General features: G+C 38.5%; 1 protein-coding gene across 2 annotated transcripts in view; it reads right to left on the bottom strand.

Moving 5' to 3' along the window:
* The window catches only part of LOC136255336 (glucose-6-phosphate exchanger SLC37A2-like), a 29,618-nt gene extending 21,445 nt beyond the window's left edge, over positions 1-8,173 (bottom strand). For both annotated transcript variants that reach the window (XM_066048084.1, XM_066048076.1), the window contains exons 1-7: positions 7,964-8,173; positions 5,863-5,944; positions 4,142-4,223; positions 2,943-3,021; positions 2,112-2,167; positions 1,424-1,503; positions 52-72 (exon numbers count right to left, since the gene is read on the bottom strand). In XM_066048084.1, the coding sequence (XP_065904156.1) occupies positions 52-72; positions 1,424-1,503; positions 2,112-2,167; positions 2,943-3,021; positions 4,142-4,223; positions 5,863-5,944; positions 7,964-8,127 (564 nt within the window). In that variant the 5' untranslated portion in view covers positions 8,128-8,173. The remainder of the gene's footprint in view (positions 1-51; positions 73-1,423; positions 1,504-2,111; positions 2,168-2,942; positions 3,022-4,141; positions 4,224-5,862; positions 5,945-7,963) is intronic.
* Between the last annotated feature and the right edge of the window lie 5,183 nt (positions 8,174-13,356).

Raw genomic sequence — 13,356 nt, 5'->3', positions numbered from 1 at the left:
GGTAAGGAGTAATGATGAGACATAGCGAGTGTTTGTGTGTATGACACTAACCTGAAATATACCTCCAACAATCTGAAAATTAAAACAGACATATATTAAGTTTAAAATGCATACACACAACACTCAGAAATTCTACTGGGACAGAACTACAGTATCTAACAAGAGGTTGTACTGTACCTAGTGTTATGGGGTAAAGGTGTGGGCACCCCAAATCTCACCTGATCCTAGGCCTCACCCATTATGGGATATATGTGACCGGATCTGCGAAAACACGACATAATCGCACAAGCCTAAATTTACAGTATAAAGCATTGAATACATTGAGCAAAATATTTGCATATTATTGAAAAAATTCCGTAAATTTTTGAACGCCTTATTCTTAGTGAAGGAAGGGACTAAAAATAAAAACCTGGATATCACTTTATTTGCCTATGCAAGAGGAGTTGGAAAATCTTTGTTTCGTTGCAGTGGACCCAAGGATACGTAAGTTATAAGCATTTGTTTACGTCACGTTGAAGCGATCGTACACGATAGATTTTTCATTACAAATTGCACCTTTGTATGCAGTGAAGAAGGGTGAGTAAAGGAAAAACTTACCCAGTAATTGATTCCCCTATTCATGGCGAACACGATGGTGAAAATTTCAGCTCCATACCTCAATCTGTTGGTAAGTTACAACCGTTTTAGTAAGCACCTGTAATTTATTTTCCTTATAGTTGCTGTACAAATCGATTTTCTGTAGTTGCTACTTTGTAGGGCTTAACTCCCACAGTTGTTGGCATATGAAGCTGAAACTTTGCTAGAGGGTACACTTGGCTAAGTAGATTATAAATCTTTCATAAACAGGAATTCGAAAAATATGCGATTATGTCCTGTTTTCACAGATCCGGTCACATATGATACAGTGAACAAAAAGTAACAAAAGAGTTATGAAGGTTTGTGAATATTTGCAAACTCTGGTAGGTTGCCAACAGATTTTTAAAGCTTGCAATTGGTATGTGAAAAGGATTGCAAAAAAAATTTAAGTTCTTACATGTAGATTGTGTGTTTTGGTGGGTTTCACATATAAAACCTCTAATAAGAAATAGGATCAATTAGTGGTCAGGCTGTTTGTCTGTTACTAGGTTACCCACAACAACTTATGATTTATAGTCTGATTCAATTTGTAAACACAGCACAACAAGGCTCACAGCAATTAGGTTCCATAATGTTCATAAAGCCTACAGATGTGACTTGTTCGTAAAGCCTATGTGACTGCAGCTCGCAAAGCCTCGCACCTAACAAACTCGTGCGAACTATTGCGACTACTTCGTTACTTTTTGTGCAGTGTGTACCGTAAACAGTTGGAATATACCTGTATTCTTCTCCAGTTCACATCAGGTACATGCACACACACAACACAAACAGTCAGACACAAACTAACTTGTACTAATATAAAGTAGTAGAGCTTGTGAATATGTAGAAAATATCCCATTCCAAATAATGCCACTGATAATGAACTACCTGTATTACGTAAAAGAGCAACCAAAACAAGAAATGCACTACGTAATTCATACTGTACAAACACAAGTATGTACACATACAGCTGTATGGATGGATGTGCTGTCCCTTAATAGAGACATTTGACAGTCAAACAAATACTACTAATCAGAAGTTCATTTGTTAACCTTTCAATGTCCCTAAACATTCACGTTTTCTACATGCATATGTTTCATTTTCATACAAAAATATTTCATGAAAAGTTTAGTTTATAAATACTGTCATTTGATTTACACTGAATGCAAAATATTTTACATGAATGCTCTATTAGAATATCTTGATCATTTGCTACCGGTAGCTACAGTGATTTACTTGATGTTTATTGTGTCATACTAGTGTAGTTGAAAGCTAGCCAATAGTTAGAAAGGAAGTACTGTAGCCACATAGTTTATATTTAGAAACTTTCTTACAGCGACATATACACCACTGCAGTTGCAAGTGTATAAAATTTTTACATTAGTTTTACATACAAAAATTATTTTACAACGGGAAAGTAAAACTAGTATGCAGCTTGTAACCGTGACAACCAGTTCAAATTTAATGACGTCACATCACATCACAACCATACCCACCTAACATTCCAACAGTCAGGAAGTACCTCAGGTTACTCCTTTCAGCTAACTGACCACTGTATGGAAAATAAGTCACCGTGACTATTAACTGGGGATAGTGCATTAACATGGTCCCAAGAAACAACACATTAATACCACTAACATACGTCTACATACAGGTATAGTACACCTTGGACCAATCAATAGTATTGTGATTATCATTTCCAGGTCAGTTAATGTACTATAAGGGACTTTTGGGCCTTAACTAAGTGTCTGGGGATTATACAAGCGTCCTTAAGTGTCCACATTGACAGGTTCCAGTGTTATTAGATGATGACTGTAATTGTTAATCATAAAATTAACAGCCACACTAGTGTTAATACAAACCAGAACTTTCCCCAGCAAAATAAAGTAGAGCGGTAAAACTGTCAACATGCTACCAACATCAAAGTCAATTCATTAATTATATGCATTCTTTTTACCACATCAAAAGAGTTTTGAGTAAAGTAGAGCAGTGCTGCACCACTCTACTGCTCTTAAGGGAAGTCCCTGCAAACATTGTCACTTTAAAAGTCCGAGTATAGAGATGCAACAATGCAATGATAGTTTGAAGAAATACTGTAGTATAGGAAATTTGGAGTACATATAGGAACAAATAGGAAACTTGCTATTCCCCAAAGATGACAGCCTACACTTCAGCATACAGACCATACTATGGGGGTACAATCCATGCATGTACAGTATGCACGTCATATGTAGCAGTAAAGTTGTATGTGAGTAAATAGAAACATAGTCAGCCAAAATATACAGGGCTGCGCAATAAACAATATTTTCCATCCATTTAGTGCTCACCTGAAGAACATAGCAATAGCATAGGAGAACAGCCAGGCATAGTCCAGCGTCCCCAACAATGTCTTACCATCACTGGAGTCTGTAATACAGTGTGTATAAGTAGCTTACACACATGCATTTCATGGTATGTATGTATGTGTACATTTCAGAAGTAGTGCATTCTAGTTATAATCTACTCTCAGTAAAGAGTCCAAACTATTCAACTTTAAAACAACTGATGTCACCCTAGAACCAATACTTAATGCAGGTAGCTTCATTTTATACAGATAGCCTTAGAGTGCATGTGTAGTATGGTATGTGTGCACTTTATGTGTACCTAAATACACATACAGTTACCTGTATGTACTGTGTATAGAGTCTGGCTGTTAGACGCATGCATTCATACAGTGTACACATCACGGCAAGATTGTAGTCAGTCATGTTCTATCATTATTTGCTAAGGATGCAATGACAAAAGTACCATAGAACCCCGTATGAACACAAGCATACTAGTTCAGTTACAAAGCATTCAGAAACGTAAGTTGTTCAATATAAAGTTATTATTCAATTACATACTATAGTGCCCCTGTGACAAACACCTTAATAGAACAGTCATTTTCAATTCAGATAATCCTACTGTACCCAGCATAACCGCATGGGCAGGGATTTTCCCCCCAGTTTTTAATGTGCAGATTTTTCACCAGTATCCTTCCCTCTGGTCCCAGCAATTATGATCTGAGTACCACATATGATTTGATCTGCTTGATCAATGGACTTTATCCACAATGACGTCATGAGCACAAGATGATTGTGTTATTTGGGGTACTAATGTACACGCGCCTATGGAGAAATTCTTTTGATTAATCATATTTCAGCCAGGGAAGAAGATATCGAGCTCTAAACAACAGGTATGGTTACAAGATCGTACAACAAATGATTTGTATCGCATACCAGGAATTTTTCGAGATAATGCTTGTTTTCAATAGTTTTTGTTACTTTATACCCATACCTGTTGGTTACTCCTCAGTATCTTGCTTCACGAGTGAAATATGATCGATTAAAACAATTTCTCCATAGGCGCCTGTACATTAGTACCCCAAATAATGCGGCCATCTTGTTGCTCATGACATCATTGTGGATAAATTCCATAACAGTAGTTATGTTCAGACATCATCTTAGAACTTGTTCTAATTATTTCAAGCACCGATACATGTACTCACCAAATGGTTCCCATCCTCTACAATGGTTAGAAGGGTTAGCACATTCTTCATCACTCGAGTTACAGTCTGGGTGTAGTGTACTCTAGACAGTGACACAAAACAGATTATATAGTACTGTAACACACAGAAGTGTACTGCACATGTGACCCACAAGCAATCAAGACACAAAGTATCTTAAATAGGATTTGTGAAAAGGGTACATGTATATTCACTTTTCCACCTACAGAGGTATGACGATTCATAACTACAGTGTGTATGATCTGTTCTTGAAAATTTGGTTACATCCTGTAGTTCAGTGAGTGACATAAGAAAACTTGTGATAGATCTTAATTTATACATCAAAATTCTGTTATTCAGTAAAGCATCGGAGTATCTTGTTTGCCTAAATAACTGTCTTGTTTCTGTAGTTCATTTCTATAGCCCATAAGGCATACATGTTATGTGTATTTGTTAATATCTTGGTGGATTATTCAACACATTGAGTCAACTCCCAACTCTGCAGACCTGCATACGATGTACATGCAAGTTACATATTTAAATGCTACAGTTTATTTTCAGCATTTATTTTCGGCATACATACCACCCAGCTGTATCATCAATGGGTACCTGGCATTTATACGGGAAGTAAATGCCCAACTGTCCTTGTCTCATGTCTTGCTTAGCAGTGTCGAGGTTGTTGTGGAACTTTGGGTTCCACGACCTCTCTCCATGAGACCTGGACAGTGGTTACTAGCCCTGTTACAGAAGGATTTGCCTGCACAAGGCTCAAACGTCTTGAATGGTGCACAGGCATCCCAGTGCTGGCTTGCTGGGCAGCAATAGTTGTGTATAATTGCATGACTGCCGTAGGCTTTACTTTGTCCACATGCTGAAATTGTCCTAGTCCCAGGCCCTCACTATGCTCACAAACTGATGTAATATAGTACCTGTATAGCAATCTGACTATACAAAAGAGGACCCAAATTTCTCCTATAAAAAAAATTCAACATCCTGTGTTGGATAAAAAGCCTTACAGCTTGGGTGTAAATTCCTGTACATGAAAAAATACTGTACTTATACACACATGTAGCGTAAGTCGCCAATTATCGGCACCATTTCATCACACAATTGTAATTTCTTAATTCATTGGCGTATGAACTTCCGGTTTGAACCATTCAACAGAGCAGTCCTTCGTCTCTTAGCGCATCAAATTTTAATTATCTCACGTGAGTGAACATCTTGTTATAAGGAAAATTGCAATGACTATCGTGCGCCAATTATCGGCAATTGGACTTTCGTGATTGACCAATTATCAGCACAATGTGCGATTTTGTGTGTAACACTCCATGATGCCTCGTTGGTTCTTTGTGAAATTTTTATGGGAGGTGCAGTCCTTGGATAATTTCGTTTCACAGAAGTTTTACGAAGATGAGGCCAGTTGTTCAAGAGATATTCAGGTTAGACGTAAAAGCATACTGGTTTTCAATATAAAAGTATTTTTACGCAATTCCACCCCTTACCCAGCATAGCTTGTATAGCGCTTTAACAACAATAATTACTGAATTAAAACAACTCTAAGAAATATTTTAGAAGATATAACAGCCCATTATGGAATTTGGTATCCTCCATATACCCTGTAGCCTCTATAGTTTACAAGTGCTGATAATTGGTACCTGCCGATAATTGGCGACTTACGCTATTACACATACTGTACGTAGGTTGTGATGTAACACCATTGTTACCTTGACAACACTGATAGTTTTCCTGGTCAGGTGGTAGGTAGTATAACAACAGAAAGTCAACACCACAATCAGAACCTGATAGCTGTGGGGGAGACAATGTAAAGTGAAGTGTTATCAATAACTCTGTACAGTACAATTAGGAGCACACAAGGACTACAAGGAAATACCTACATACATGCATATGAATGTGTGTGGTGCTTGTTTAGTGTGTATGTATACCATCTACAGTATAGCTTCTAGAGGCAATAACTGTCGTGTTTAATAGCTATATTAACAAAGGATAATAAGGTTATTGCTTAGGTGGGTGGGAGGTATTTGGAATAGATTTACGTTTCTAAGTGGTTAATACTCATGCATGCACAGTATCATCCTAAACATATTGCTGTATGTAATGAGTTCCCCTTTCTGCCCTCCCATCTATTGTCCAGTAACAAAGGAGTTCACCATAATTATGAGAAGAATCTCAGACAGTCACACTGCATGGGTATGTACAGAGGTTTTGAGGTTGCTTGATACAAATGGCATGATCATAATATTATTACGCATGTGCAACAGATATAGCTAATGAAATTTACTCTTTGTGAAATTCAAATATGCTGCTTAAATTTCACTGGCTAGTTGTTGCACATGCGTGACGTAGTTGTGTATCAAGCAACCTCAAAACCTCTGTACATACCATGCATATAGGAGTGCACGTGTGGGAGTGCACACTACGCATGTGTACACACACACACAATCAATCAATGGGTCTTTTTAAGGGGAAAATTACTCTATTTCAGGTGGAAACTTTTTTTGTGCAATGTCGTACAGTATTTTGAGGAGAACACTACTGGACAGAAAACTAGTTACAGACTGATGATGTTTAAAGACAGCACGGCAGTTGGCCACATGATTTCAACTATCTTGGTGGGTACAGCTGTATTATGACATGCACATATTCTGATTTGCATCAAGAATGACCGTTTCAGTTAGCTTTACCACAGCAACAATCTGAGACGGTTGACTCAGTTATGTCTGTACACAACATGATTTTGACAAAAGTATAAGTAAATCTTTCGTAGGGGAATCTTTCGTAGAGAAACTTTCATGACTAGCTATAAATTCATGAAAATTTTCACCCTTGAAAAAAGCCTGCTTTATGGTAGACAGCAAATTCTGGTTGAATTTTTGTGCCAATACAATAAGGAGTTATCTTGCTATTGTGACTGAACACATCTAAACTGCAGTCTTGTGTGGCCATATCTCTACAGCACAGTAGTGTATCTCACGTCCTCTATTTTGTGGAGTCATTGGTTGGTGAGGTACTGTCTAGGGAGGTTATGCAGACAAAGTTGCGTCTGTGAAGTTTTGCGGTAAAGTTTACACCAATGTACAGCTAGCCAATGAAAAATCAAATCTACCAAATTTGGTGGAAATGCCCAACCGGAACACTTCCTATCTTCCTGACCAATGATATTACAAGGAAAAAGAGACAACTATAATATTATAGCAGTCTGGCCATATGCAGACTAGCTGAGTGTACTCCATGACCACAGTTGATTTGCCACCATGTGACAACACACGACAGCCTTAGGTGGTTGATCAACCTGGGCACTTGCTGTAAGTAGATCTGCGACCGTGGTCAAACTCCAAGTGAAAGGTCAAAGCCACCAAATTTGTGCCAAGTCAACAGTCAAGGGTAAAAATTTTCCAACCCACAATTGAAAAGCACTGAAATATTGTTGCTAAGTCACCATTCAAAGATCAAAAAAACTCTTAGTTATAAGAGTCAGTGAAAATTCGGCTGATCAAGACTTTGACTGTGGTCAAAGATCTACCTACAGCACGTATCTACATGACACCCCCTTGCTGGTCTCATGACCAGACCACTTTTTTTCTTCTTTCTTCCTTATTGCATTTGGGTGGTGGTAAAAGGCCCTCCAAATAAAGAAGGGAAAAAGCGGTCTGGGCGAATCCACTACGCAGTTTTAGGGTGGTCTAATTGAAGTACATGTAGATGGCCCAAACAGTGAGTTTACAATAGACACAATGTTATAAATATATTACATAGGGCTAGGACCATCCACTATTCTGTACGTCGTCTACAAAGAAAATTACGTACCATTTCTTTTTGACCACCGGATCTAATCTTGACAACGCGCCCAGTCGCTCAACGAACCAAATGCCGATGGGTAAACGGTGATGTTGTATTATAATGGTATCATCATCTTCTTCTGTGCTAAGTAACCGATCCTTCTCTATATGTGTGTTTGTTGCCTCTGTCATCGCGGCCCTTACAAAATCACGTGGTTTGATATTCTTTAAATCAGGCTTATTGTAGAGCGCACCCTAACTTTTAGAGTCTACCACTTTATGCGCCGAACTCGAGATGAAATCCAAATCGTATAAGACAGCAGTCAGAAGACAGACAGGATAGCAGTTTGGCCATTAGAGACTAGCTGAGTGTACTCAATGATCTCAAGGTCTTAATGATACACATGACATCACTTCTCAGTGACCCATCAAGGATTAGCTATGCACTGATTATGATACATTCAGTTCAGAGAAGGCTACCATGTGACAAGGTCATCCTGACAAGTCCTATTCTCATGACCATGTAGACCACTTTTTTCCCTTATGTATTTGGGTATACTCTATATAATATGACCCACTTTAACATTATTAAGAAGTATTTAACTATATTATAGCCGGCTTCTGTTACTGATGGTGGTTGATTTGGTAGCTGGTGTATGTAACTTTTAACTTTAATCATTAATTAGTTACAGTTGTGCATGCACTAAGTCTGGGAAACCCTATACAACAAACATGTTGAAGTAGCTAAGTTAGCATGCTTGTACGTATGTTGAGCCATCCCAATGGAGTATAGTTGTGATTGTTAAGGTCATAACAAATTGCGAAAAGGTGGGGATGCTTGACTGCCATGCTCTGTAGTACAATATGGGAATCCCATCTCAGATGATAGCATACAACAAAATTAATGTCAAGTATGTGTCAATACATAAACCAGCAGCAGGTCTAGTCAGAAACATAACAATAAAAACTGTTGAATGCAGAAAAAATCCTAGACCAGGTAGAGACTTGATCCGGCCACAGACAGCTTGCAGTCTAGGCAAAAGCCTGAAGAGCCACACAATTTAATGGGACACAGGATTTCTTCAGCAATTTCCATTAAGGGTTGTTTATTATTTAGTATCACATCAACCAGCAAGCCTATGAATTATCAATTAGGGAGTCATGTCTATGGCTAGCCATGTACCTATATATAGCAGGGGCGGATCCAGGAGCTGGAAAGGGGAGGGGCACAAACAGGCTGGTTGGGGATAGCAGATTCTCTTGTTAGTTGTATATTTTTTTTTGAGCAGCAATGATCACTCCTTAGTAGGTTGATTTTTGTCATTATGGCCTTTGCAGATGGTTGTGAAGTCTTTAAAGCTGTTTAAAAAGCTATAAAAGTGTTAAACATTAGCAATATGATAATTATTTTTAGAGGCACTTCGTGCGTACAAAGGTGCCGGGTGACAGTTTGACCTCGAGTTTGACTGCTTTTTAGCCTCTTTTAACTTTAGATTCGGGTGAGTTTGCAGTTATATAAATTGATTATGGTCTGATAAGGTATATAGAATCTCCATCAAAGAAGTAGCTATGTCTGTCCCACAGAGGGGGGGGGCATTTGCCCTAAATGCCCCATTCTGGATCCGCCATTGTATAGTTACAGCTACAATACATGGCTGACTTATGCAGTCTCCATTTTCTTATTGCAGCCATCAACATTGCCTATCCACCATGTACTTGACTGAAGCAGTGAAGCAATAAAGCTTATACACCATAATTATTTCATTGCCGTGTTTGCTATTGAGCTGGCCATTAACCTTGAAGACATGTGTCCTGCGAGTTTGAGTATGCAGTTTAATGGCACTTCATTAGCACTGATATATGATGTTCAAAGCAACAAAAGTTACTGTCAGTATGAATTCACTATTATGCAGTTAAACCTGTCTAATCAGGCCACTGCATAAAAAATATGGTCAATTTTTAAACTGATCTTTGTGAAATGTTTCATTTGTGACTTACCGAATGTAACCATCTGCTTAATTAGGTCACAAAATTTTGGTCCAATAATTCACAACATTTGGAGCACATTTACAGTTTTATTACGTACATATAGCTTTAGCCAACATTGAAGATGTGCAGTATATATATATATAGCTATGCATCTTTGAGATCACCATAATGTCAGAAATAAACCTATAGTTCAGCAAGTGGATGGATAACAGAATATGCTCAATTCAGAGGCCATCAAGATAATGTACTTTCATTGGTGTTTTGAAGACTGGGAGATTGAATTACATTTCTGTAGCAAGGTAGCCACATACTGTACATGCCAGTGCACAAAGGTAGAAGATATATCAACCTCTGTACAAACTAGCTACACATGATGGTGCTGCTAACAACATTAGTTACCGTATTGAACATTTATCATGATGTTATAGGCACAGTACATAATGTACATTACCAGGCCAGCCATAACCACATGCACATTGTTACATGCACACATATCATGTGTATTTCCAATCAAACCGATATTATTGTGGGCCAGTTGTCCAGCATGGGTGTAATATAGTTATGTACGTCTAGTTCAACATCCAAAAGACATGCACATAGATTGATGGCAAAAGTATATTTTTAATGTGGGTGGAAGGTGAAATTGAAATGCTTAGTATGTAATAATATACTTGATTATGTCCACATATCACACATACACGTAACTAGATAATTGTTGACAAGTTATCAGCACATCCCATGCAGGCCTACAAACTATACAGTTCTCTTCATTTCCTATGTAATTTAAAATTGAAATGCTTTCTGTATTTATCAAACCCACATATTTATGTGGATAACAATATGTGATTACATCACATCCTATGATGCCTTGACTTTGTCAAAGAGGGCTGCTGTGGTTCTAGTAAAAAAGAAGTGCCAACTTGAAGTGTGCAACAAACAAACTTAAAGAGTTACCAAAGATACATATGAAGTATAATGAAGATACTCCACTGGTTTATACTAGGGATATTTGGCAGTGGTACAGTGGCAACTAATGACTATACTGGTGAGGAGGATTCATCTGTTGCTACTAAAGGACATCCTTTCTTTCTGAACTTCGACTATGATGGTCCTAGAACAGCAGTCAGCTACACATTCAGCAAGGATGGTGTGGCCATTGATGGAGACAAAGTCCAAGTTTTCTTAGATATGGATAGGATCTTTTTCCTAAACATCAAACATTCAGATGCTGGAACATACACTTTTAGGGGTGCAAGGCAGAAAGGGCTACAGAAAATCTGTCAGGCTTTGTGGTGAGGGCTCCATGTTCCATGTATACCTAAGTATATATGCATTATAATGTTACACACATTCTTTCTACAAGTTAATCACTGTACAGAACAATGATATGTATAGGTGACTATATGCCTAATCATTTAATGTGCATCATAGGCGGCGGAAAGGGGGGGGGGGGGGGGGCTAGGGGGCTAAAGCCCCCCCCCCCCCCCCCCCTCAGTCTGCTGAGGGGGGGCATAACCCCCCTCAGAATGATATCACAACAAAATTATCTTTCTTGGAGTGGGGCTGAAAACCGTGATAAAGATCAAGATACTCTATTCTCTAATAGAGCAGTCACTCTAATAAAGTAGTCAGTATGTAGCGAGCTATGTAATGATTTTTATGTAGTTTATCAGCTAGAAATGGTAGCTGGTGAGGTGGAAAGCTCTTGTCAGTTGGTTGTGACCTTTTTTTTTTTTTTCTTTTTTTTGGTCTCACCTTACCAACCTATAGAAATAAGTCTGGGTTAGCCCAGCCCCCCTCATATCAACTACTTCCTCCGCCGCTGATGTGCCTACTACACTGAAGTTGATCCTAGAACAGGTATGGGACACTCCTTGTACAACTGTAAAAATATGCTAAGTATAATATGTATGTGTAAGTATACTGACAAACCGATAATAATACGGCTGTAGATATAGTCTGCCTGTGTGCATGTACAAGTATATGTATGTCAGTGCCTGCTTGTGTGTTTGTATAGTACGTATATGTGTGTGTGTGTGTGTGTGTGTGTGTGTGTGTGTGTGTGTGTGTGTGTGTGTGTGTGCATGCAGCAGGAACTAAGCAGTATTAATGGGGAGCTGGTGTTAAACTACGTAGGGAAGTAGCTTCCCAGTAGTTTGTATTAATGGGTAGTTAACACAAAGGGGTTTCTCAAATCTCAAATTGTGAGTAGATTTTGGTCTGATGTGACCTTATTTTACATGTTAATGGGGACGCCATGGAGTGTAAAGAACAGAGATCTTGAAGTTAATAAATGTAGCAGTATTGTAAATGTACTGTATGTGCGGTAAAGTGTCTGCACACTGTAAGATTTAATAATGATATTTAGATCCTTAATTATTCTCATCTATAGATCGTGTAAGAATGACAATGTGTGACTGGATTTGCGAAAAAGGGTCTTCCACACACATCCAATTTATCAACTTTGACAACTCATAACTACTGATTGGAAAAGGCTATTGACCTGAAATGTAGTCACAAGTGAGCATCAACATGGCTTAGTGGATGGAGAAAGTTTCAGGTTAATGTGCTTCTTGAGCACTGAGTTATAGACTTCTGAGTTCATAGAATCGGGTATGTGGAGGACCCCTTTTCGCAAATTCGGTCACATATCAAGAATTTTTTCTATGGACAAAATGAAGAAGACTCAAACACTTTCCAGACCTTCTTTGAGTACTGCTACCTCTTCATTTATTATAAGAAGAAGGCTACACCCACTAGGAAGAATGGCAAGATTACACAGCACAGCCAGAACAACATTTGAACTGATTTTGGCAGACGTTTTTGGCTCAGCAGATGTAGTGAACACTCCAGCGGCACCCAATTGCTCAGTAACAGACAAATTCCACTCAATTGATGGAATATGCAATAACGTTGAATATCCACATAGAGCAGCTGCTAATACTGCCTTCAAACGTCTTCAACCAGCTGAATATGAAGATGGCATCTCTCTTCCTGTGGGATATGACCAGTAAGTGAATGGTGACCCTCCATGGCCTAGTGCAAGAAGTGTTAGTGCTGCAGTTATTAGAGCCTTACCCTTGCAAAGCACAGTGCTTAGCCATCTTGTCATGACGTGGGGCCAATTTATTGATCACGATTTGGATTTGTTTACTGAATTTGAGACTGAAACGTGTGAGGAGATCTGTGATATAGAATAATATAATCAGATATGTTATCCCATTAAAGTTTCGCCACGAGATCCAGTATTTGGTAGAAGGGGTCCAAACAGAGGAGAGTGCCTGCCTCTAACTAGGTCTGTTGGAACATGTGAAAGTAAACATTTTGACATGGCAAGACAACAGATCAATCAAATAACACACTTTTTAGATGGTTCCATGGTCTATGGATCCACCCAGCAAGTAGCTGACAGACTTCGACTATTTCCTGGTG

Source organism: Dysidea avara, chromosome 1, assembly GCF_963678975.1.
Source record: "Dysidea avara chromosome 1, odDysAvar1.4, whole genome shotgun sequence".
Lineage (NCBI taxonomy): Eukaryota > Metazoa > Porifera > Demospongiae > Dictyoceratida > Dysideidae > Dysidea > Dysidea avara.
This window is presented reverse-complemented; position numbering and strand designations above follow the sequence as displayed.